The sequence below is a fragment of the Schistocerca piceifrons genome, chromosome 1 (genome assembly GCF_021461385.2).
Source record: "Schistocerca piceifrons isolate TAMUIC-IGC-003096 chromosome 1, iqSchPice1.1, whole genome shotgun sequence".
NCBI classification, from domain to species: domain Eukaryota; kingdom Metazoa; phylum Arthropoda; class Insecta; order Orthoptera; family Acrididae; genus Schistocerca; species Schistocerca piceifrons.
Window position 1 is genome coordinate 845,916,822 of NC_060138.1, and position 27,346 is coordinate 845,944,167.

The following is a 27,346-nucleotide window of genomic DNA, read 5'->3' on the forward strand; positions in this document are numbered from 1 at the left end:
GTATTCTCCTTTGTGCACACACTATTTTTATGTGCAAACTTGCTTAGATAGCTGAAGTTGCTAATGCAACTGCTCGCAAAAATCAGGAATTCCATGTTTGAATCCCAGCCCAGCACAAATTTTCATATGGTCTTAAATATTCTACAACTGATGTGGAACCATAATCACAGATTGCAAGCTCATTCTTAACTCATACAACTTCCAACATATGGGAAGCATATTCAGTTTTGTACGCTGTGTAACAATGTTATGCATATAAAACAGAAAGATTGGGACGTAATTAGTAAACCTATTATGTATTTTCAATTAATTAAGATAAAAACTGTACTGTAAAGATCTTCAAAGTGTGTAATACCTAACTAACTAACTCTCAATATCATACCTTTTATTTATTCTTGTTATTAATTTCTATGAATGTTTTCTTTACCTCAGTACTAATAAGAAATTTGTGCATTGTGACATTTCAATTTCTCCAGACATATTTCATGATGAAATAAATGGGTGAACAGTTCTAGTTATGGCCCTGCAACTAGAACTAGAGCTATGAAATCGAATATTTCCAAAAAAGAGAGGGCGGCCATCAGAAAACTAAGAGAAGATTCAGACATAGTGGTCTTACTGGCAGACAAGGGTAATGGTACGGTAATCTTGTCCCACCAGGATTACACCATGAAGATGTGGGACTTGCTATATGGCACCACATACCACAGGATTGGCATCAATCCTACCAAGAGGGTTGAAAGGAAAACTTTGGCACTTCTCAAAGATTCTGACTTTCCTGAAGAGATCACAAGGAAGTTTGGCCCAGGGCCCCTGAACCTCCGAGGCTGTATGGCTTACAGGAAGTCCACAAGGAGCACGTCCCATTACATCCCATTGTCAGCACTGTTGGTGCCCCGACATATCCTCTCACCAAGTACCTCAAGGAGCTGCTCAGCCCTCACATGGGGACAGGCCCACACCATATATGTAGCTCTTTGGATTTCTTGGGACGCATCAACCACCTCACAATTAAGGAATCTGACATACTTATGAGCTTCAATGTGGTTTCCCTGTTTACTACGGTTCTGTTACCTGAATCTCTGGAACTCATCAACCAGAAATTTGATAAGAAAACCACCAAACTGTTCAGATATGTTCTGACATCAGCATATTTTCTATTTGATGGTGACTGCTACAAGCAGACCAAAGGTGTTACTATGGGGAGTCCCCTCTCTCCCATCATCGCTACATGGAACATTTTGAGGAAGAAGCCTTGGAGTCAGCACATCTAAAACCTACCTATTTCTTCAGATATGTGGATGACACATTTGTTATTTGGCCACATGGAAGAGACAAGCTGATGGAATTTCTCGCACATCTCAACTCAAGACGTGAGAATATCAAGTTCACCATGGAGGTAGAATCGGATGGGAGCTCCCCTTCTTGGACGTTCTCATCAAAAAACAAGATGGCGGCAGGTTGGGGCGCAGTGTGTATAGAAAGAAAACTCACACCGACTTATACCTACATGCAGATAGCAGGCCCCACCCTGCTCAGAAGAAAGGCATGCTAAAAACTCTTGTACACAGAGTTCGTGCCCTCTCTGGTAAGGACAGTCTCCAACAAGAATTGGCCCATCTGAAGTTCGTGTTTCTGAGGAACGGTTGTAAGGAAAGGCAAATCTGGGATGCTCTATGTCTGACAATCACAGCACAACCGGCAGAAACTAATGAAGAACCTTAGAAAAACACGGCCATGGCATTCATTCCATTTTGTGGGGCCGTATTGGGAAAAGTTGGATGCATTTTATGCAAATATCAAGTCAAAACCATCTTCTGCCCTCCAACTAAAACCAGAGCACTTCTTGGCAGTGTTAAGGATGACCTTGGTTTACATAAATCAGGGGTTTACAAAATACCATGCCAATGCAGTAAGGAATACATAGGTCAGACAGTTCGCACCATCGAAGTCCGATGCTGTGAACACCAACAGCACACAAGATTGCAACAACCTAATAAGTGTGCAATTGCTGACCATTGCCTGCCGGAACTTCATGACATGGATTATAACAAGACCAAGGTCCTAACACAGACTTTGAAATATTGGGACTGTATCATCAAAGAAGCTATAGAAATCAGAGTAAGCAACCCTGAACTGAATCATGACAGCAGCTATTCCCATAACCAAGCTCAGGAACCAGCCATTACCTGGATTAAGGAGAAGATAGAAATGTACTGATAGAATGTACTGAAATGGCTCTGAGCACTATGCGACTTAACTTCGGAGGTCATCAGTCGCCTAGAACTTAGAACTAATTAAACCTAACTAGCCTAAGGACATCACACACATCCATGCCCGAGGCAGGATTCGAACCTGCGACCGTAGCGGTCACGCGGTTCCAGACTGAAGCGCCTTTAACCGCACGGCCACACCGGCCGGCTTAGAATGTACTGACTTTGAGGGCAGGGGGAGGAGCCTCCAAAACACCACCAGCAAACCTCCCTGGGTGCAAACCTACAAGGGAACACCCAGACATGGGGCCACAAGCTGAGTGAGTAATACTTAGTGATAATGCCTCATATTTTATAGGACAGAAATGGAAGCAATTTATGACACCACAAAATATAAAACATATCTTAGTATCAAGATTCTGCCCTGAGGCATTGTCCATAGAATGAATATTCAAGGAAGTTAATCAGTTTATAAGAACATTCACACTGCACACACACACAAAATGGGGAGAGTATGCACACCTTTCATGCAGGTCATTAACAATCTTGCAAATTCTTCCTGGTTTCACACCAAATGAATTAATGTTTTACACCAGACAAAAGGGCAAATGGGAGTCACCCCTACCAAAAATACCAGTGGTGAAAAATATCATTGGAGGAGATAATTAAACAACCAGTAATCACACTGGAAAACAGGGCTGAATATAGGAAGAAAATCTATTGGAAACTGAAGCATTTTACACAGTTTAGTGAAGGCCAACGAGTTCTGTTATGAACCCTTCATAAGTCAACAAAAACAGTAAATTTAAACAAGAAGTGGCTCTTACTTTATATAGGACCATGTACAATTTCCAAAATTCCATATCCTGGAGCTTTTAGACTGATTTACGAGAAGACTGCTCAAGACAAAGATCTCTACCCCCACAAGGACTTAAAGACATTTGTGAAATAAACATTTTTGACACAAGTATTTTTACTAAAAATGACTGTACATGGTGTATGTAACAGTAATTTAATTTCTGTTTTCTTTAGAAAACTACTGTTAAGGAAACATGTTTAGATATAAGAGGTTTTACTTGTATTTTGATATATAAAGTAATAGGTCAGTGAAATTGAGAGGGCTATTAAACAATACAGTGCTTCACTCAACGCAAGGAGCAGCAAAGCAGAGCAGAGTTTGTGACACACACTGTGGTGTAATCACAATGGTGAGCTATGTCAACAGACAAGGTGAAAGCAACAGCTTGTATGCATGTGCATGTAAACATGGCCGCAGGAGATTTAATTATTAGATAGCTGCCATAATAAACGATCACCAGCTAATGCAATTAAACGCAACTTGCCCACTCATATATTTATAAGAATTATATACATATAGGAAGAAAGAAGGAATAACTATATTATAACTATAAACTTAAGGTGAACTACATCTAATATATATAAAATAATAATGTTAACCTACTATATACAGCTATGTACAGGTGTTTACAGAAAGTGAACTACAAGACGCGTAATATACATTTAAGGATATGAATGATGACAGCTAAGATGACAGCAGGTTACAGGGATCAGGAGCACAAGTACCTCATGCTTTTAGAATTTTGTAGATACTTTTCTTTACAGGGTAAAGGTATGTGAAGCTGGTGGTGTACTGGGCAGATGAAGTGAATAAAACAGCTGCATACTGATGTAAAAGAATGACTGAATCAATAGCAACTGAGCTACTACACATTTAGTTGTAAGTTAGTTTTAAGTTTTTTTCTTTCCAGCGACCGGTGCACCAACACAGCATGAAAGAAGAGATGACAAGCTTCAAGAGTGGCATGGTACCATACAAATTCAATGGGCCGCACCTCAAGTAAGTAAAATTTAGTTGTAAGAAATATTATACATATAAATGATATGAATGAACAATTCAAAGTATACACAGTAGCAGTCTGGTAAGTGACATCGTAATGATCTAGGTTTCATGCTACCGAACAAGTAATGGGCCGACATACATACAGGGCACAGTCATTACTTCAGAAGCTTCCAACACCCATTTTCCTCTTCATAATATGTATATGTACATTATCATTATAAACAGGATTATTGTTTCTACATGTTGAATAACAACAACATTTATGGAAATTAAACACATGTCATGAGTACTTAAGTTACATGTCATCTGAAGTAAACGATATCTATTTCATGTAGTAGAAACATAACAAGAATCTACCACGAACAGTACTGGCTGAGAGTCTTCTTGTAACATGATATATCAGTTATACATCCTTTCTTTAATAATCCACTGGGCCTATAGTCAAACAGATTCCTTCCTTCATTTCTAGAGGCAATGCTAAGCATAGTTAGGCAAGCAGTGCATAGAGTATTTGAAGCAGATGCCAATATTTTCCCACCTGCTCCGTAAATAAATGACAAGTTCCCATGATTAATGTGAAAGAAATTATGTATAATGTTTCTTATGTAAAGATTTGTGATACCCAAACATACAGATGTATATATGTATATAAGGATGATCAATGTAACTGAGGTTATGCATAGTTATACTACAATATGAATGTAAATGAATCTATTATTTACAAACTAAAATTATATGACTGTTTATGAAGTGGAATGTTAGCAATAATATGCAATTTGTGAATGTATTAAAATTGTAACTATATAAACAACAGTTTGTTGAAAGAGTAACAGCATATGAAAGCAGACACTTTATGCAAAATAAGAGATTAATAGAGTCGGATGGCAATTCAGCAAGGAGCCTGTGTAAATGTGATATTTGTTTTTCAAAAGTGAAGTGTGCTGATGCTTAGTATGTGCGTGCAAACCTACAAAAATTTTTACTAGCCTACACTCAACTCTGAATAAGTGGAGAAGTGTTTTATAGGGAACTTACCTTATCATGGGTGCTGATCGATTGATTTCCTCCCACTGAATAAGCGCATTACGCCAGGTAAACAGTAGGTCACAGGCCGTAACATTGTAGGTCTTATGTCACAGCATTGAAATTAGCAAAAGCACGCACACTCTTTCCAAGAAATGAACAAATATTTGTGGAGGAATCCACGGTGAAACACACAATGACTTCGCTGTTTCACTCCGTGTGAAATGGACAAGCATGAGTTAAAAGTATTTGACAAGGACACAACCATTAAAGTCTCAGTGCCAAGCCACCAACTACTTGCCATGCACATAGTCGCAATAATGAAAGAGACTTAACTAAACCAAGGGCTGTTGTATATATGCAGTACTTGATATTTTTACCCTTTTTTTATAGCTTGTCTTCGTTTTAATTATTTGTATTAGAATATGTAGATATAATAAGGTAAATTTGACATTTCCACTTGACATAAGTGTTTCCAAAAGACCGAGAAATAAAGTGCTTTAACCCCCCCAACACTGGTAATGGATAGCAACCAATTAATAATCTGATACAATGTCACTGTACAGTGGGGGCATTGCGTAATACCTAAAGAACTAACTCTCAATATCATACCTTTTATTTTTTCTCACTATTAATTTCTATGAATGTTTTCTTTTCCTCAATAGTAATAAGAAATTTGTTCATTGCCACTGAATGTGGCACATATTTAAGTGAGTTAAGGGATTTATTCCTGTTAAATTGTTGTCACACATGAAAGTTCTAATGAAAACAAACCTGTAATTATTAATCAGCTACCCAGACTTATAAAACCTTAATTATAATTTATGAAATGTGCTAAAACAACAATGTATATGTTCAACATTAATTATTGTAAAGTTATAAAAGAATCATGGTGATAGGCATAGAATTGCATGTCTTGTAAAAGATTTTATGATGTCAAACCTGTCACATGGTGCTAAAATTTTGTAATAAATATTCTGAAGTTAAATTTTTTGTTTTGCTTAAATCATTTTGTAGCTGTCATGTCTCAAATTGCCTGTAATTTCAAAGAAATATAACACAGGCAACATCTTTAATGGAGGACGTATAAAAATAAACAGTTACACCACTGCTTATTTCATTGATAGATACAATGCTAAGTACTGGTCTGTTCCCTTTAGCCTGCAAACATTTCACAAACCAGGTTAAATCTGCAGTATTACAAAACATGAGCTAAAGACACTCATAAGCTTTTGATGGCATATCTGATTACCTTCCCAAATCCCATGTCAGATACAATAAACTTCTTCTTTCTGTTGGGCCGATTCTCTAAAATTTTCAAGGTAGTACGAGTGGTTCCTCTCTTTTAAATAAAGTGAATGGAGTGATATTAATAACTACAAACCCATCTTGATCCTGTCAAGCATATCAGAGTTTCTTGGGGATGCAGTGTGTGACAATGTTATTAAGTTCCTGGACAGTAGCTGTTTATTGAGCCCTCATCAGTTTTGTTTTTGAAAAGGGAGATCAATAAATGGGGTCTCATTCATTTCTAAACAAAGTTTACAATGCACTCAGTGACAGACAGCATACAACAGGAATATTACTTGATCTCACAAAGGCCTTCAATCTTCAACTAGCTCCGCAGATGACGAAGAGGTTGATGAAATGTATGATGAGATAAAAGAAATTATTCAGATAGTGAAGGCAGACGAAAATTTAATAGTCATGGGTGACTGGAACTCAGACATATTTCAATATGTCTGCTTGTGTCTGTATGTGTGGATGGATATGTGCGTGTGTGCGAGTGTATACCTGTCCTTTTTTCCCCCTAAGGTAAGTCTGCTTGTGTCTGTATGTGTGGATGGATATGTGCGTGTGTGCGAGTGTATACCTGTCCTTTTTTCCCCCTAAGGTAAGTCTTTCCGCTCCCGGGATTGGAATGACTCCTTACCCTCTCCCTTAAAACCCACTTCCTTTCGTCTTCCCCTCTCCTTCCCTCTTTCCTGATGAGGCAACAGTTTGTTGCGAAAGCTTGAATTTTGTGTGTATGTTTGTGTTTGTTTGTGTGTCTATCGACCTGCCAGCGCTTTTGTTCGGTAAGTCACCTCATCTTTGTTTTTATATATAGTTTTTGATAAAGATGATAACTTATGTACTTGTGACTGCTTAGAAAGAAGATAGGCTGTACAAAGTGACAGGTATAATTTATAAGGAAAGTATTTACATAAATAGTATTAGCAGTATAGATAGTATGTCAGTAAAGATAAAATGGTGTTGTAGCCTTGGACATGCAAATTTTAATGATTTGCTGTAGACCACAACAACAACACTGTATAAACTGTGTAAACAATTGTTAGCAGATGGATTGCCAATAAATTTAAAATTAGAATTTATGAGGTGTAAAGTCTGTACTGAAAATAGAGTGCACAATTTACCTTGTGAAAATAATAGAAGCAAAGCAAAAAAAAACATTAGAAATTATTCAGACTGATTTGAATGGGCCACACTCAAGTCACGTTTTGCATGGGGACTGATATTTTCTTACTTTTATTGATGATTATATTGAAGCAGATAATGTCTGTGGTATCAAATCAAAAAATCAAGTTTATGGCTGTTTTGTGGAATTTGTTAATGAAACAGAAAATTTAACTTGTAAAACAATTAAAAAATTATTGAGGTTTGTCGACGGGAAACAATATTTAAATTTAGATTTTTATCAATTTATAAGGTAGGAAAGGCATCATTTTAAATGTCTGTCCTACCTATGTACATGAATTACATGGTGCAGCTGAAAGACATAGCAGGTTAATTATGGATATGTCAGGATCTCTGTTAGCTGAAGCAAAAGTAGACAGAATATTCTGATCTAAAGTAGTTTGCATAGCTACATACCTCAAAACAGAATTTTAGCTAATACTATTGAAAGGAAAACTCATTACAAGATATTTTTTGGGAAGAAACTTAATGTTAAACATTTAAAGTTGTATGGAAGTACATCTACATCTACATTTATACTCTGCAAGCCACCCAACGGTGTGTGGTGGAGGGCACTTTACGTGCCACTGTCATTACCTCCCTTTTCTGTTCCAGTCGCATATGGTTCGCGGGAAGAACGACTGCCGGAAAGCCTCCGTGCATGCTTGAATCTCTCTAATTTTACATTCATGATCTCCTTGGGAGGTATAAGTAGGGGGAAGCAATATATTCGATACCTCATCCAGAAATGCACCCTCTCGAAACCTGGACAGCAAGCTACACCGCGATGCAGAGCGCCTCTCTTCCAGAGTCTGCCACTTGAGTTTGCTAAACATCTCCATAACGCTATCATGCTTACCAAATAACCCTGTGACGAAACGCACCGCTCTTCTTTGGATCTTCTCTATCTCCTCTGTCAACCCGATCTGGTACGGATCCCACACTGATGAGCAATAATCAAGCATAGGTCGAACGAGAGTTTTGTAAGCCACCTCCTTTGTTGATCAACTACATTTTCTAAGGACTCTCCCAATGAATCTCAACCTGGTATCCGCCTTAACAACAATTAATTTTATATGATCATTCCACTTCAAAACGTTCCGCATGCATACTCCCAGATATTTTACAGAAGAAACTGCTACCAGTGTCTGTTCCGCTATCATATAATCATACAATAAAGGATCCTTCTTTCTATGTATTCGCAATACGTTACATTTGTCTATGTTAAGGGTCAGTTGCCACTCCCTGCACCAAGTGCCTATCCACTGCAAATCTTCCTGCATTTAGCTACAATTTTCTAATGCTGCAACTTCTCTGTATACTACAGCATCATCCACAAAAAGCCGCATGGAACTTCCGACACTATCTACTAGGTCATTTATATATATTGTGAAAAGCAATGGTCCCATAACACTCCCCTGTGGCACGCCAGAGGTTACTTTAATGTCTGTAGACGTCTCTCCATTGAGAACAACATGCTGTGTTCTGTTTGCTAAAAACTCTTCAATCCAGCCACACAGCTGGTCTGATATTCCGTAGGCTCTTACTTTGTTTATCAGGCAACAGTGCGGAACTGTATCGAACGCCTTCCGGAAGTCAAGGAAAATAGCATCTACCTGGGAGCCTGTATCTAATATTTTCTGGGTCTCATGAACAAATAAAGCGAGTTGGGTCTCACACGGTCACTGTTTCCGGAATCCATGTTGATTCCTACACAGTAGATTCTGGGTTTCCAGAAACGACATGATATGCAAGCAAAAAACATGTTCTAAAATTCTACAACAAATCGACATCAGATATATAGGTCTATAGTTTTGCGCCCCCCCCATGAACCATGGACCTTGCCGTTGGTGGGGAGGCTTGCGTGCCTCAGCGATACAGATAGCCGTACCGTAGGTGCAACCACAACGAAGGGGTATCTGTTGAGAGGCCAGACAAACGTGTGGTTCCTGAAGAGGGGCAGCAGCCTTTTCAGTAGTTGCAAGGGCAACAGTCTGGATGATTGACTGATCTGGCCTTGTAACAATAACCAAAACGGCCTTGCTATGCTGGTACTGCGAACGGCTGAAAGCAAGGGGAAACTACAGCCGTAATTTTTCCCGAGGGCATGCAGCTTTACTGTATGATTACATGATGATGGCGTCCTCTTGGGTAAAATATTCCGGAGGTAAAATAGTCCCCCATTCGGATCTCCGGGCGGGGACTACTCAAGAGGATGTCGTTATCAGAAGAAAGAAAACTGGCGTTCTACGGATCGGAGCGTGGAATGTCAGATCCCTTAATCGGGCAGGTAGGTTAGAAAATTTAAAAAGGGAAATGGATAGGTTGAAGTTAGATATAGTGGGAATTAGTGAAGTTCGGTGGCAGGAGGAACAAGACTTCTGGTCAGGTGACTACAGGGTTATAAACACAAAATCAAATAGGGGTAATGCAGGAGTAGGTTTAATAATAAATAGGAAAATAGGAATGCGGGTAAGCTACTACAAACAGCATAGTGAATGCATTATTGTGGCCAAGATAGATTCGAAGCCCACGCCTACTACAGTAGTACAAGTTTATATGCCAACTAGCTCTGCAGATGACGAAGAAATTGAAGAAATGTATGATGAAATAAAAGAAATTATTCAGATTGTGAAGGGAGACGAAAATTTAATAGTCATGGGTGACTGGAATTCGAGTGTAGGAAAAGGGAGAGAAGGAAACATAGTAGGTGAATATGGATTGGGGGACAGAAGTGAAAGAGGAAGCCGCCTGGTCGAATTTTGCACAGAGCACAACATAATCATAACTAACACTTGGTTTAAGAATCATGAAAGAAGGTTGTATACATGGAAGAACCCTGGAGATACTAAAAGGTATCAGATAGATTATATAATGGTAAGACAGAGATTTAGGAACCAGGTTTTAAATTGTAAGACATTTCCAGGGGCAGATGTGGACTCTGACCACAATCTATTGGTTATGACCTGTAGATTAAAACTGAAGAAACTGCAAAAAGGTGGGAATTTAAGGAGATGGGACCTGGATAAACTAAAAGAACCAGAGGTTGTACAGAGTTTCAGGGAGAGCATAAGGGAGCAATTGACAGGAATGGGGGAAATAAATACAGTAGAAGAAGAATGGGTAGCTTTGAGGGACGAAGTAGTGAAGGCAGCAGAGGATCAAGTAGGTAAAAAGACGAAGGCTAGTATAAATCCTTGGGTAACAGAAGAAATATTGAATTTAATTGATGAAAGGAGAAAATATAAAAATGCAGTAAGTGAAACAGGCAAAAAGGAATACAAACGTCTCAAAAATGAGATCGGCAGGAAGTGCAAAATGGCTAAGCAGGGATGGCTAGAGGACAAATGTAAGGATGTAGAGGCCTATCTCACTAGGGGTAAGATAGATACCACCTACAGGAAAATTAAAGAGACCTTTGGAGATAAGAGAACGACTTGTATGAATATCAAGAGCTCAGATGGAAACCCAGTTCTAAGCAAAGAAGGGAAAGCAGAAAGGTGGAAGGAGTATATAGAGGGTCTATACAAGGGCGATGTACTTGAGGACAATATTATGGAAATGGAAGAGGATGTAGATGAAGATGAAATGGGAGATATGATACTGCGTGAAGAGTTTGACAGAGCACTGAAAGACCTGAGTCGAAACAAGGCCCCCGGAGTAGACAATATTCCATTGGAACTACTGACGGCCTTGGGAGAGCCAGTCCTGACAAAACTCTACCATCTGGTGAGCAAGATGTATGAAACAGGCGAAATACCCTCAGACTTCAAGAAGAATATAATAATTCCAATCCCAAAGAAAGCAGGTGTTGACAGATGTGAAAATTACCGAACTATCAGCTTAATAAGTCACAGCTGCAAAATACTAACACGAATTCTTTACAGACGAATGGAAAAACTAGTAGAAGCCAACCTCGGGGAAGATCAGTTTGGATTCCGTAGAAACACTGGAACACGTGAGGCAATACTGACCTTACGACTTATCTTAGAAGAAAGATTAAGGAAAGGCAAACCTACGTTTCTAGCATTTGTAGACTTAGAGAAAGCTTTTGACAATGTTGACTGGAATACTCTCTTTCAAATTCTAAAGGTGGCAGGGGTAAAATACAGGGAGCGAAAGGCTATTTACAACTTGTACAGAAACCAGACGGCAGTTATAAGAGTCGAGGGACATGAAAGGGAAGCAGTGGTTGGGAAGGGAGTAAGACAGGGTTGTAGCCTCTCCCCGATGTTGTTCAATCTGTATATTGAGCAAGCAGTAAAGGAAACAAAAGAAAAATTCGGAGTAGGTATTAAAATTCATGGAGAAGAAATAAAAACTTTGAGGTTCGCCGATGACATTGTAATTCTGTCAGAGACAGCAAAGGACTTGGAAGAGCAGTTGAACGGAATGGACAGTGTCTTGAAAGGACAATATAAGATGAACATCAACAAAAGCAAAGCAAGGATAATGGAATGTAGTCGAATTAAGTCGGGTGATGGTGAGGGAATCAGATTAGGAAATGAGACACTTAAAGTAGCAAAGGAGTTTTGCTGTTTGGGGAGCAAAATAACTGATGATGGTCGAAGTAGAGAGGATATAAAATGTAGGCTGGCAATGGCAAGGAAAGCGTTTCTGAAGAAGAGAAATTTGTTAACATCCAGTATTGATTTAAGTGTCAGGAAGTCATTTCTGAAAGTATTCGTATGGAGTGTAGCCATGTATGGAAGTGAAACATGGACGATAAATAGTTTGGACAAGAAGAGAATAGAAGCTTTCAAAATGTGGTGCTACAGAAGAATGCTGAAGATTAGATGGGTAGATCACATAACTAATGAGGAAGTATTGAATAGGATTGGGGAGAAGAGAAGTTTGTGGCACAACTTGACCAGAAGAAGGGATCGGTTGGTAGGACATGTTCTGAGGCATCAAGGGATCACCAATTTAGTATTGGAGGGCAGCGTGGAGGGTAAAAATCGTAGAGGGAGACCAAGAGATGAATACACTAAGCAGATTCAGAAGGATGTAGGTTGCAGTAGGTACTGGGAGATGAAAAAGCTTGCACAGGATAGAGTAGCATGGAGAGCTGCATCAAACCAGTCTCAGGACTGAAGACCACAACAACAACAACAGTTTTGCGCATCTGCTAGACGACCCTTCTTGAAGACTGGGACTACCTGTGCTCTTTTCCAATCATTTGGAACCTTCCATTCCTCTAGAGACTTGTGGTACATGGCTGATAGAAGGGGAGCAAGTTCTTTCGCGTACTCTGTGTAGAATCGAATTGGTTCCCTGTCAGGTCCAGTGGACTTTCCTCTGTTGAGTGATTCCAGTTGCTTTTCTATTCCTTGTACACTTATTTCGATGTCAGTCATTTTTTCGTTTGTGCGAGGATTTAGAGAAGGAACTGCAGTGCGGTCTTCCTCTGTGAAACAGCTTTGGAAAAAGGTGTTTAGTATTTCAGCTTTACGCATGTCATCCTCTGTTTCAATGCCATCATCGTCCCGGAGTGTCTGGATATGCTGTTTCGAGCCTCTTACTGATTTAACGTAAGAACAGAACTTCCTAGGATTTTCTGTCAAGTCAGTACATAGAATTATACTTTCAAATTCACTGAACGCCTCACGTGTAGCCCTCCTTACGCTAACTTTGACATCCTTTAGCTTCTGTTTGTCTGAGAGGTTTTGGCTGTGTTTAAACTTGCAGTGAAGCTGTCTTTGCTTACGCAGTTGTTTCCTAACTTTGTTGTTGAACCACGGTGGGTTTTTCCTGTCCATCACAGTCTTACTCAGCACATACCTTTCTAAAACGCATTTTATGATTGCCTTGAACTTTTTCCATAAACATTCAACATTGTCAATGTCGGAACAGAAATTTTTGTTTTGATCTGTTCGGTACTCTGAAATCTGCCTCCTAATACTCTTGCTAAACAGATAAACCTTCCTCCCTTTTTTTTATATTCCTATTTACTTGCATATTTAGGAATGCTGCAATGGCCTTATGATCACTGATTCCCTGTTCTGCGCTTACAGAGTCAAATGTTTGGGTCTGTTTGTTATCAGTAGGTCCAAGATGTTATCTCCACAAGTCGGTTCTCTGTTTAATTGCTCGAGGTAATTTTCAGATAGTGCACTCAGTGTAATGTCACTTGATGCTCTGTCCCTACCACCCTTCCTAAACATCTGAGTGTCCCAGTCTGTATCTGGTAAATTGAAATCTCCACCTAAGACTATAACATGCTGAGAAAATTTATGTGAAATGTATTCCAGATTTTCTCTCAGTTGTTCTGCCATTAATGCTGCTGAGTCGGGAGGTCGGTAAAAGGAGCCAATTATTAACCTAGCTTGGTTGTTGAGTGTAACCTCCACCCATAATAATTCACAGGAACTATCCACTTCTACTTCACTACAGGATAAACTACTACTAACAGCGACAAACACGCCACCACCGGTTGCATGCAATCTATCCTTTCTAAACACCGTCTGTGCCTTTGTAAAAATTTCGGCAGAATTTGTCTCTGGCTTCAGCCAGCTTTTCGTATCTATAACGATTTCAGCTTCGGTGCTTTCTATCAGTGCTTGAAGTTCCGGTACTTTACCAATGCAGCTTCGACAGTTTACAATTACAATATCGATTACTGCTTGGTCCCTGCATGTCCTGACTTCGCCTCACAACCTTTGAGGCTGTTGCCCTTTCTGTACTTGCCCGAGGCCATCTAACCTAAAAAACCGCCCAGTCCATGCCACACAACCCCTGCTACCCGTGTAGCCGCCTGCTGCGTGTAGTGGACTCCTGACCTATCCAGTGGAACCCGATACCCCACCACCCTATGGTGCAAGTCAAGGAATCTGAAGCCCACACGGTCGCAGAACCGTCTCAGCCTCTGATTCAGACCTTCCACTTGACTCTGTACCAAAGGTCCGCAGTCAGTCCTGTCAATGATGCTGCAGATCGTGAGCTCTGCTTTCATCCCACTAGCGAGACAGGCAGTCTTCACCAAATCAGATAGCCGCTGGAAGCCAGAGAGGATTTCCTCCGATCCATAGCGACACACATCATTGGTGCTGACATGAGTGACCACCTGCAGATGGGTGCATCCTGTACCCTTCATGGCATCCAGAAGGATCCTTTCCACATCTGGAATGGCTCCCCCTGGTATGCACACGGAGTGCACATTGGTTTTATTCCCCTCTCTTGCTGCCATATCCCTAAGGGGCCCCATTACGCGCCTGATTTTGGAGCTCCCAACTACCAGTAAGCCCACCCTCTGCGACCGCCCGGATCTTGCAGACTGAGGGGCAACCTCTGGAACAGGACAAGCAGCCATGTCCAGCCGAAGTTCAGTATCAGCCAGAGACAGATCCTGAAACCGGTTTGTCAGACAAACTGGAGAGTCCTTCCGTTCAGCCCTCCGGAATGTCTTTCGCCCTCTGCCACACCTCGAGATGACCTCCCACTCTACCACGGGTGAGGGGTCAGCCTCAATGTGGGCATTATCCTGGGCAGCCACAGCTGTAGTCCGATCATGGGATGCGTGGAACGAGCTGGCCATCCCCAACAAACCCCCATCCGGACCCCCATAGTGATGCCCATTGGCAACAGCCTCAAGCTGTGTGACCGAAGCCAACACTGCCTGAAGCTGGGAGCGAAGGGGTGCCAACTCAGCCCACATCCGAACACAGCAGTTGCAGTCCCTATCCATTCTAAAAACTGTTGTGCAAAGAATACCTGAACTAATCTACAGAGAGCACAAACTGTTCGACACAAAATTTAAACGGTTATTAAAATACAAGATTGCTAGTAAATGGAGTAATGCTGCTACTTGCACACTGCTGACACACTACTCGGCAGCGGAAGGAGACTATGCAATTTTACACTATTCAGGTAATAAAACGCGATGCTACAACTCTCAAATACTATAATACGCCCGAAATTTATGAATTAAACAAAGCAATTACCCAAAAACATGCAAAGAAATTAAGAATTAAACTATGTAACAAATAAGTCAGCTAAGAGTATACGACTTGCTGCTGGCAGCTGCTCGTCCAACGGCAGCAGGGAGCATACTGGCTGTGACCAACCGACACTGGCAATTCAAAACAAAAACAGAAGACAGATGACTACGTGAATTTACACTATTCGTGTACTAAAGCAAGATGCTACAACTCTCAAATACTATAATATGCCCAAAATTTATGAATTAAACAACGCAAGTACCCAAAAACATGCAAATAAATTAAGAATTAAACTATGTAACAAATAAGTCAGCTAAGAGTATATGACTTGCTGCTGGCAGCTGCTTATCCAACGGTGGCAGGAGTGCGCCAGAAGAACTGACAAAGTCAAAATGGGATCATAAAGCATACTTTGCAATTTTACTAGACTACAGCAAAGCTGAATACAGTGTATTGATTAATAACAAAGTCAAAATTGCTAGACATTTTGATATTGTGGAAGAGGATATCAGGTGTATTGATCTAAAGACTTTCCGCTCCCGGGATTGGAATGACTCCTTACCCTCTCCCTTAAAACCCACTTCCTTTCGTCTTCCCCTCTCCTTCCCTCTTTCCTGATGAGGCAACAGTTTGTTGCGAAAGCTTGAATTTTGTGTGTATGTTTGTGTTTGTTTGTGTGTCTATCGACCTGCCAGCGCTTTTGTTCGGTAAGTCACCTCATCTTTGTTATTATATATGATCTAAAGACTCTGATTCACGAAGTGAACACTTTAGTGATTCTGAGAGCAAAAGCATAGACAGTGAATCTGTAAATAAACAAATAAAAGAAAATGGTATCAAACGGGCTCCAAGCAATCATAAATGAAAACAAAAATGTCACTTGAGAAAGTGAACCAAAGCTTGTAGAGCTCCTGATAGATTTAACAATTATGTCGTAACTTCATTTATGCAAACTTTGGTATGACTGATGGAAATTCAAAAACTTTCTCTGCAAATGTTTTCCTTCTCTTTAAAACTGTACTGAAATTTTAATTTTGCATGTTACATTTGGTTAAAAAAGCCACACATATCGTTAAATACAAATAAATATTTCTGATTACCTTGTTGGCTTTGGTTGTGTGTGCTGTCACCTCTCTAGCCCTTGATCCTTCAGACAGTATTCTTTCAGCTAAATCATGGTGATAATCCGCTGATTTGTTCAGTAACTTGTTGTTTTGAATCCATTCACTCAGTGTAAAATGTAGTTGTCGACAGGGCAGTGTGGCCAAGGTATGATGCTTCGACATTCTGTCAAACAAAATTTATATAAGAATTGAAGTAAAGGAAGATTACATAATTATATATATAACATTTGTTCACAGAGCAAACAAAAGGAAGGCTAAGCAAGGAAAATCAGGGATGAATAGGCTGTAGTTAATCAAAACTGAGTGTATAATATCTCATACCTTCCTGTGCTCCACCCCCCCCCCTTTTTCTCCTCCCCAAAAGAGAAAAAAACTTCATGTCCAGAATTATGTGCCCAAACCAAAAGTTATACCTTCAACAGAATGTTACACAGGACTATATCTATCAATATTTAATACAAGTAGCACATGACTTTTTAAAAAGTAATGTCAACACTACCATAAATTCTGCCATCCACTTAGCTTCCATAATAAACTTCCTATACTACTTTCCAGCCCCAATCTCATGTAGCCTGTCCTATTTGAAAGATGAGTTGTGTTGGAGTAGTACTGACCTGCCTTACTGATTATTTTGCAGGACACACTACACATCTGGGGCAAGAATATTATTGAGCCCCTGCTGTGTCAGCTGGCCTGTACAACTGGTATGTTGTATTGAATAGCATTGCCTGCTTTATCAACCTGCCCCCTCCATCACTATCCATCTTCTTGCCCTTTCTCTGTTCAGCCATACTTATCTGCTGAAATACAATGTGAATGATTTTTGATATGGTATCAATGTTACATTTCCTGCATCATATGTTCGATGATGACATCAAGCTGACTGACAACAAACTCCTGGTCATGGGGAAGCAGCTACTCTACCGGACTGTGGAAGGCTCTATCATCCATCACTTCACGAAAACAGTTAGGACACACACGATGTCAATACTACCGCTCTCACCCCCCACTTCTCTGCTGGTGGTATCCTCGCCATCAAAGCTCCTTGCCTGCCCACTGCAGATCACGCACCATCACCTGTGCCATCCAACTCCAGTGATCTCTCCACCACCCCTACAACCTCCAAAACTGCCATATAGGCATGTTTCGGCCACCCCAACAAGTGTCAGTGTGTCTTCGTGAGTACCACCTGTACAACACCTCCTAGAGCCAACTCTACTGCTGACAACAACACAACTGTCATACCCACATAATACTCTGCCTCCATACCTCTCATCACCTCTGCCCTCTATGCTTCTTTTTGGTACTGTTGGTGGTTAACTGATACCAAGTCCGAGCAATGTCTGACTGACTGTGTGGTAAGTGGCTTCTGATAGTGTAGATGTACCTCCATTGTCTCAATTTAGTATGAATAAAGAGTATGCTTGTTTGTGTATGGATTTACATTCCATGTATAGTAGAGTGCTACAAGGTGAAGCTGTGATGGACAGTAATAATAGTCTTACAAGACTTTCAATTAAATGTGTTGTGGACATTTGCCTGAACAGTAGTTTTCTGGGTTACTCCTATCAGAGCCAAAGTTCAGTTAAGTTGATTTCTGGCTGAGTGACTTGTAGAAATATGAAATTACAGGCACATGTCAAAGGAAGAACAGTCATACAAAGAAAAATGTGGTGCCTAACCTTCAGAGATATTTTCTACATTCCTTGTCCCATATGAATGAGTATTGTGCTGGTGGACAGTAATACCAGGAAAGCTGTGAAGAAATTCCCTGATGCAGCAGCTACTGCTGAGAGTTACTGTAATTCAGGACATCTAAGATAAGAATTATCTGTGTTTCCAGCACTCATATAATACTGCAACTATGCCACACTGGTTTCACCATCCCATCAGACTGCTCGGTGGTGATATTCTGAAAACTGCATATCACACCAGATTAATTTCATGTTAATCTGCCTATCTGTGTAAGACTATCATACCCACTACCCTCTTTTCTTGATTGATTCAATGTTTCTAAATTACTAGATTTCTGAGGTAGGCTTAAATGAACAGATCACAATTGATTTGAATGCTAATGACAGTACACCTGAAAATCTCAATATGCATAATGTTGGTGACATCAGTTTTCTAGTTTGCATCCTCACTTGAGTATGCTGAATAAATATTGCAGAGTTGTTGTAGAAAGTAAGAAAAGGAGTGACTAGGGTTTAACAAAGTGACTTTATTTTTGCACTTACCAAGGTGCAAATAACAGTAATTTTACAAATCCTAATTTTTACCTAGTTGAGAAGTAATAATATTTACATTTGTAATATATTTTTCACAACTAACAAGGTACAAAAAAATTATGATCATATAATAACATTCCTCTAATATGTTTTCATAGTAATCATTGCACAAAGAATTGTGTTTCAAATACATGTAACATGTTTTATGTTTTTCCTGTGAGATCTAATACAATAGAACAGTTGCAATGTTGTAGCTTATTTTACACTTCATCTCTTGTTTAGCATGTCACAAAACATGTTATGGTTGTGATGGCACAGCACATCTTTACACTCCATGGTTCAGCTGTTGTTTTTGCATGTTTATCAATTGCAGTGTCATAGCATGTTATACAGTTCAGATGTTGTGTTGTACATTTCTACACTTTACATGAAAAAAGTAAGTGAGCTTCATTTGTGTGGCCAGCAGCAGGAAAAACTAAGCTAACAGTTCATTCACAAGCATAGTGTGTAAAAAATAGTCTAAGGTACATACAGGGTATGCATTTCAAAACCCACATACACAGTGCATAATTCATGTACCCAGAGTGTGCAGTATATATAGCTACACATACACTGTAATAAATGGGTACTGTTCCACATATTAACACCTTCCACCTTTTAGAACGCATACACCCACTCTCTATCACTCAAGTGAATAGTGCAAGTAAAAGGGGATTTCAGATCCACCATCACAAATGATACATTTATCATAATGATGTGACAGTCCAGTCTTCAGCTACACCAGTATGGATCACAAGTCCTAGATTAGATTAGATTAGATTAGATTAATACTAGTTCCATGGATCATGAATACGATATTTCGTAATGATGTGGAATGAGTCGAATTTTCTAATACATGACATAATTAGGTTAATTTAACAACATACTTAAGTTAATATAACAACTTTATTTTTTTGTGTTTTTTGTTTTTCTTTTTTATTTTTATTTTTTTTTATTTTTTAAATATTTTTTTTCTTAATTTATATCTAAAAATTCCTCTATGGAGTAGAAGGAGTTGTCATTCAGAAATTCTTTTAATTTCTTCTTAAATACTTGTTGGTTATCTGTCAGACTTTTGATACTATTTGGTAAGTGACCAAAGACTTTAGTGCCAGTATAATTCACCCCTTTCTGTGCCAAAGTTAGATTTAATCTTGAATAGTGAATATCATCCTTTCTCCTAGTATTGTAGTTATGCACACTGCTATTACTTTTGAATTGGGTTTGCTTGTTAATAACAAATTTCATAAGAGAGTATATATACTGAGAAGCTACTGTGAATATCCCTAGATCCTTAAATAAATGTCTGCAGGATGATCTTGGGTGGACTCCAGCTATTATTCTGATTACACGCTTTTGTGCAATAAATACTTTATTCCTCAGTGATGAATTACCCCAAAATATGATGCCATATGAAAGCAATGAGTGAAAATAGGCGTAGTAAGCTAATTTACTAAGATGTTTATCACCAAAATTTGCAATGACCCTTATTGCATAAGTAGCTGAACTCAAACGTTTCAGCAGATCATCAATGTGTTTCTTCTAATTTAATCTCTCATCAATGGACACACCTAAAAATTTGGAATATTCTACCTTAGCTATATGCTTCTGATTAAGGTCTATATTTATTAATGGCGTCATACCATTCCCTGTACGGAACTGTATGTACTGTGTCTTATCAAAATTCAGTGAGAATCCGTTTACAGGGAACCACTTAGTAATTTTCTGAAAGACAGTATTGGCAATTTCATCAGTTAATTCTTGTTTGTCATGTGTGATTACTATACTTGTATCATCAGCAAAGAGAACTAACTTTGCCTCTTCATGAATATAGAATGTCAAGTCATTAATATATAATAAGAACAACAAAGGACCCAAGACTGACCCTTGTGGAACCCCATGCTTGATAGTTCCCCAGTTTGAGGAACGTGCTGATCTTTGCATGCTACGAGAACTACTTATTTCAACTTTCTGCACTCTTCCAGTTAGGTACGAATTAAACCATTTGTGCACTGTCCCACTCATGCCACAATACTTGAGCTTGTCTAGCAGAATTTCATGATTTACACAATCAAAAGCCTTTGAGAGATCACAAAAAATCGCAATGGGTGGTGTTCGGTTATTCAGATCATTCAAAATTTGACTGGTGAAAGCATATATGGCATTTTCTGTTGAAAAACCTTTCTGGAAACCAAACTGACATTTTGTTAGTACTGCATTTTTACGGATATGTGAAGCTACTCTTGAATACATTACTTTCTCAAAAATTTTGGATAAAGCTGTTAGAAGGGAGATTGGACGGTAATTGTTGACATCAAATCCATCCCCCTTTTTATGCAAAGGTATAACAATAGCATATTTCAGTCTATCAAGGAAAATGCCCTGTTCCAGAGAGCTATTACACAGGTGGCTAAGAATCTTACTTATCTGTTGAGAACAAGCTTTTAATACTTTGCTGGAAATGCCATCAATTCCATGTGAGTTTTTGCTTTTAAGCAAGTTTATTATTTTCCTAATTTCAGAGGGAGAAGTGGGTGAGATTTCAATTGTATCAAATTGCATAGGTATGGCCTCTTCCATTAACAGCCTAGCATCTTCTAGTGAACACCTGGATCCTACTATATCCACAACATTTAGAAAATGATTATTAAAAATATTTTCAACTTCTGACTTTTTGTTCATAAAGTTTTCATTCAATTTGATGGTAATACTGTCTTCCTCTGCTCTTGGTTGACCTGTTTCTCTTTTAATAATATTCCAAATTGTTTTAATTTTATTATCAGAGTTGCTGATTTCAGACATGATACACATACTCCTGGATTTTTTAATAACTTTTCTTAATATAACACAGTAGTTTTTATAATTTTTGATAGTTTCTGGGTCACTACTCTTTCTTGCTGTCAGATACATTTCCCTTTTCCAGTTACAAGATATTTTTATACCCTTAGTAAGCCATGGTTTGTTACAAGGTTTCTTACGAGTATATTTAACTATTTTCTTGGGGAAGCAGTTTTCAAATGCATTTACAAAAATGTCATGAAATAAATTATATTTTAAATTGGCATCAGGTTCACGGTACACCTCATCCCAGTCTATCTGCTGTAGGCTTTCCCTGAAATTTGCAATTGTTAAATCGTTGACTGAACGTACTACTTTGGAGGACTGTTTAGTATTGCTGAATGGAGCTATGTCATATATTGTAACTAGCTGTGCACCATGATCAGAAAGACCATTCTCAACAGGCTGAGCATTTATCTGGTTAAACTTATCTTGGTCTATAAAGAAGTTATCTATCAGTGAGCTGCTATCCTTTACCACCCGAGTAGGGAAATCAATAATGGGTGTCAAATTGAAAGAACCGAGTAATGCTTCAAGGTCATTTTTCCTATTACCCTCTTTCAGAGAATCTACATTGAAGTCCCCACAAATAATAATTTGCTTCCCCCTGTCTGACAGATAGCACAACAAGGAGTCCAAATTTTTCAGAAATAGATGAAAATTTCCTGATGGGGACCTATATACAGTTACAATTATAAATGTGCCTTTATTTAATTTAAGCTCACAGGCACATGCTTCTATATGTTTCTCTACACAAAACTTTTTTGTTTCTATACTTTTTGCACAATGATAACTTTTGACATATATGGCAACTCCTCCTTTCTCCATATTTTCTCTCATTACATGTGCAGAGAGCTTATATCCACTTACATTTACCTTATCCATATCAGTAACAATGTGATGCTCAGACAGGCATAGTATATCTATTTCATTCTCAGCTTCTAAATCTTCTAAACAAACCAGAAGCTCATCTACTTTATTCTTTAAACTCCCAATATTTTGATGAAATATACTTACATTATTTTTAATTATACTTTTATGAGAACCTTTCCTTATTCTAACATTTGCAGTACTCTGCTGTCTGAGTTTCTCATTGTGCTTAGGCCTAGTTCCTATACCAGTGGTCACATGGTGTTCAGAGAGGCAGATTATGTCAACTGGGTTGGGTGACTTTAATTCATCAATGCAATTACCTAGGACTGAGATACAACTTGGTGGAGATAAAATTTCTGGTGATTGGTGAAAATTTATAATTGATAGCTGTGATTGGTGATCAAATGTGCTAGAATTGTGCTGTTTAATTTCTTTCCTAAACTGAAGATTTGTTTCAATCCTGACCTCTCGTAGAACTTGACATCTTTCTGTCTTACCTATCCTAAAAAAGGTGCTGCTCCAACACCTGTAACCACTGGTATTTTACCATTCATGGCAGTGCCTCCCCCCCTTAAATTTCCTGCTATTACCCCAGCCAGTTTCCCCTTCCCTTTCCTGTTGAGATGTAGGCCGTGCCTGGTATAGTCCCACCTACTTAGATAATCAACAGGAACCACACCAATATGAGCCCTCGCACCCGACCCAAGCAGCTGTTCCAACTCCAAATTAACTCTCCCAACAGAAGAGTTCAAATGAGGCCGGTCATGGCGTCTCAGGACAGATACAAATTCAACATTGGTGTGTCTCGATGCCGACGCAATCTTTACCAGGTCACACTCTATACTGTACCCAGGATCTCTGTCGATGCTGTTCCCTGGCCCCCCCACAATAACCACGGTGTCTTCCCTGGTAAATCCTTTACAGAGTGAACCTAAATCCTCTGTCACCTGATCCAGACTAGCACTTGGTTTGAAAAAATTTGTGACCTGGTATTCTGGTCCTAATTCCTCCTGCAGAAGTTGGCCTACACCTCTGGCATGAGAACTGCCTAACAACAAAACTTTCTTCCTTTTCGATGACTTTCCTACATTCTTTTTCAATTTCCTATTGAAAGTTTATTGTGTCCTGTCTACACCTACCTCTGCTTGAGGCTCATCAGTTTCTAACTGAAGCAACAGGTCAAACTTATTTTTGACATTCACCACAAAACTGTCAGACTTAGTTCTAGGCCTGTTCCTTCTGCTACCTGTTGCCACTTCCCACCTCTCTTTGCCCTTCTCCCTCCTTAACCTGTCCAGATCTTCCCTAGCCTGATCTAGCTCAGCCTGAAGGGCAGCAATTTTCCCCTCCTGTTCCACTATCTTCCTATCTCTGCTGCAAATCCTATATAACCACTGATGAGCCCGATCCACTTTCCCAACACCCACGCCACTGCAGTCCCCCCAGTGAAAAAAACTACTACATCCATCACACCAAACCCTTGAGTATATCATCTGTGCTAGTGCCATACAAGCACACCAAGTAATCCCCTACCATGAGAGCCCATGTTGCTGCATGCTGTACACCCTCAGCCTGCCTTTATGTAGCACCTCCTTTTGTACAGTGTGTGTAGACCCACAAACTGCATGACCCATTTGTCTCATATTTCATCAAGCTAATAACCTTGCTGTTTGACAGCTTAGTTCAATAAGGGCTATCAGTTGCACACGCAGATGTTTCAAACACATTGGGGTGGCACTTTGTCACTTCATACGGATCACAACACTTCAACCAGTAAATGAAGTTGTCAGTTTTCACATAAAGCCACTCCTCAATTTCAAAATGGATTTTAGCAAACTCAAAATGAAAATGAAATGTGGAGTTTTGATACATCCAAAACACACATGCTATTGTAAACAGGTTTCAAGAACTGTACTGCAACCTTACCACGCCCAGAGCCAGAAATTTGTTACTGAAGATGGTAGCCCATTTAAAATTTGGCTTCACAATCACATTTTCCCATCAAAACATCCATCCCAATGATTGACTGATTTAGTACGTGTTCCCTAATTTTTCCGTTGCCTGACCAATAAGTGAACTATTCATTAATTCATATAAACTCTTACCAAAAGCACACATCAGAGATGACTTTTTTGTTACTTTTATCAGTAAATGTCTTCAGCTAGGATTGTTGGTGGAATGCAATAATATAGATGTCTCTACTTCATTTCAACCCTAACTTGAGACATTGCTTAAGATACCTTTAGCGTTTATGCACTTTGTTTTTTCTCCCAGCATTATCGTCAGCTTGTGATAGGAGCCATCCCACAGAACTTAATGCTCTGGAAATAGTGAAAAATCACATCATCCAAACTATTAGGATATGTTTAATCTACCTCCAAAACATATCCTACATTAGAATAATTTGTCACAGTAGAGAGATGTCAACCATTGAAACCCTCCAATAGGTAGAAACTGTTGCTTAGAGGACCCATATAAAGAGTTAACATCAAAGTAAAGGACATAACTTAAATCGATGGATGTCCTATAGTACAATTCATCCATTTGCAGGCTATTTGCCTTGTTGTATCTATGGACACACTGGCAAAGTCCTGAATGTATCCTACACTCAAAAAACAGCAGCATGTCAACATCAGTTAAGAGTTCCATTTTGAAGCCTGTGTTTATGAGCATAGTGTCTGACAATATCCCTAGTGCAATGCAATAGATGACAGGAGCCAACATGTACAGGGTTCGGACAAAAATACGGAAACACCAAAATCACAACACATTACCACATCTAGTAAGGCATAGAAATTTTGTTGGCATTCAAAACAGCTCCCAGTCATCTCAGAGAGGATAAATACATGTCCTGTATGGCTTTCTAGATAATTTTATACCATCCTTCCTGCAAAATAGTGACAAGCTGGCATAATGATGATGGAGCTGGATAGTGATAATGCAACCTTCTCCCCAAAGCAGACCACTAAAGTTCAATAAGTTCAAGCACCGTGACTGTGGTGATGAGGAGAGATGCAACAATTCATCTTCATGCTCACAGAACCATCCTGGGTGATGCAAGCAGTATGAACAGTAGCCCTGTCACCTTAGAATACAGCATCACCATTGGGGAACAAACATTATGTGGTGCATGCCCACATATGCAGCCTCCATGAGTACAGAATTTATATTTGGCACCACTGGCTGGAAAGTACAGTAACAACTTTGCTTTTAAATTCCCAGTAAATTTTAGAATTAATTACAATCAAATTAGCTCCTTCACAGCTTGGAAAGCGTAAGAACTCAGACATTACATTCCTTTCAGAGTGTTTAATAAGGTAAGACACAATCTTCTTGTTCTGTACACCTGCAGCTTAACCCTTTCGTAGTTGCATTTTTTGTAGCAACTCAGCAACAATAATTTTTTTGCTATCCTATTAGAATTGTGATCAACTAAGTGTATTTATTTTTTGATAATTTTATTGTTGTGATTTAGGATCAAAAACTATGGTGGTACTTATACCTCTACACACCTTTGTGAGGTATTAAAACAATTGTGGTTAATGTATTTCCCACTTTCCTTTTGTGAACTGTTATGTGTTGTCATAACACATAAAAAAAGTAATGACCAGTGTTTTCTGTTTTTATTTTATGTTCTTTTTTACTTCATTAACAATATTAAAATTTACTTACCACAAAGTGAAAACAATCCCAGAAACTTTATCACACGATAAAGGTATGAGCTGATACAGATCACAATAGCAGAAGCGAAACAATGTGTTCCGACAACAGTTGATCCCACAACAAATAAAAAGTGATTGTTGTAGCAGTTTTCATAGATCTGGTACAGTGTACTACCACAAGATGTCAGGCATGGACAGAGGTGGTAAGATGTTTTCCCAAAAGCTTTGCGATACCCCTAAGTTGGTGGTAAGTATGCTTCTCAAGGACCAAAAATGTTGCACTAATTCCGTGGTAAGCATGCACTGAAGAGACAAAGAAACTGGTAAGCCTGCCTAATATCATGTAGGGCCTCTGTAAGCATGCAGAAGTGCTGCAACATGATGTGGCATGGACTCGACTAATGTCTGAAGTGCTGGAGGGAATTGACACCATGAATCCTGCAGGGCTGTCCACAAATCTGTACGAGTACGAGAGGGTGGAGATCTCTTCTGAACAGCACGTTGCGAGGGATCCCATATATGCTCAATAATGTTCATGTCTGGGGAGTTTGGTGGCCAGCAGAAGTGTTTAAACTCAGATGAGTGTTCCTGGAGTCACTCTGTAGCACTTTTTGACGTGTGGCGTGTCGCACAGTCCTGCCAGAATTTCTGAAGTCCATCGGAACGCACAATGGACATGAATGGATGCAGGTTATCAGACAGGATGCTTATGTATGTGTCACCTGTCAGAGTCATATCCAGATGTATCAGGGGTTCCACATCACTCCCAACTGCACACGCCCCGTGTCATTACAGAGCCTCGACCAGCTTGAACAATCACCTGCTGACATGCAGGGTCCATGGATTCATGAGGTTGTTTCCATACCTGTACACGTCCATCATCTCAATACAATTTTAAATGAGATTTGTCAGACAAGGCAACATGTTTCTAGTCATTAAGAGTCCAATGTCGGTGTTGATGAACCCAGGCAGTGCATAAAGCTTCGTGTTGTGAAGTCATCAAGGGTACACGAGTGGGCCTTTGGCTCTGAAAGCCCATATTAATGATGTTTCATTGAATGGTTCACACATTGACACTTGTTGATGGCCCA

General features: G+C 39.3%; 1 protein-coding gene across 1 annotated transcript in view; it reads right to left on the reverse strand.

Annotated features, from left to right (window-relative positions):
- Positions 1-27,346, reverse strand: part of LOC124715407 (tektin-1) — a 212,688-nt gene that overhangs the window by 129,334 nt on the left and 56,008 nt on the right. The window contains exon 3 of the mRNA XM_047243095.1: positions 16,592-16,778. Coding sequence (XP_047099051.1) covers positions 16,592-16,777 — 186 coding nt within the window. The 5' untranslated portion in view covers position 16,778. The remainder of the gene's footprint in view (positions 1-16,591; positions 16,779-27,346) is intronic.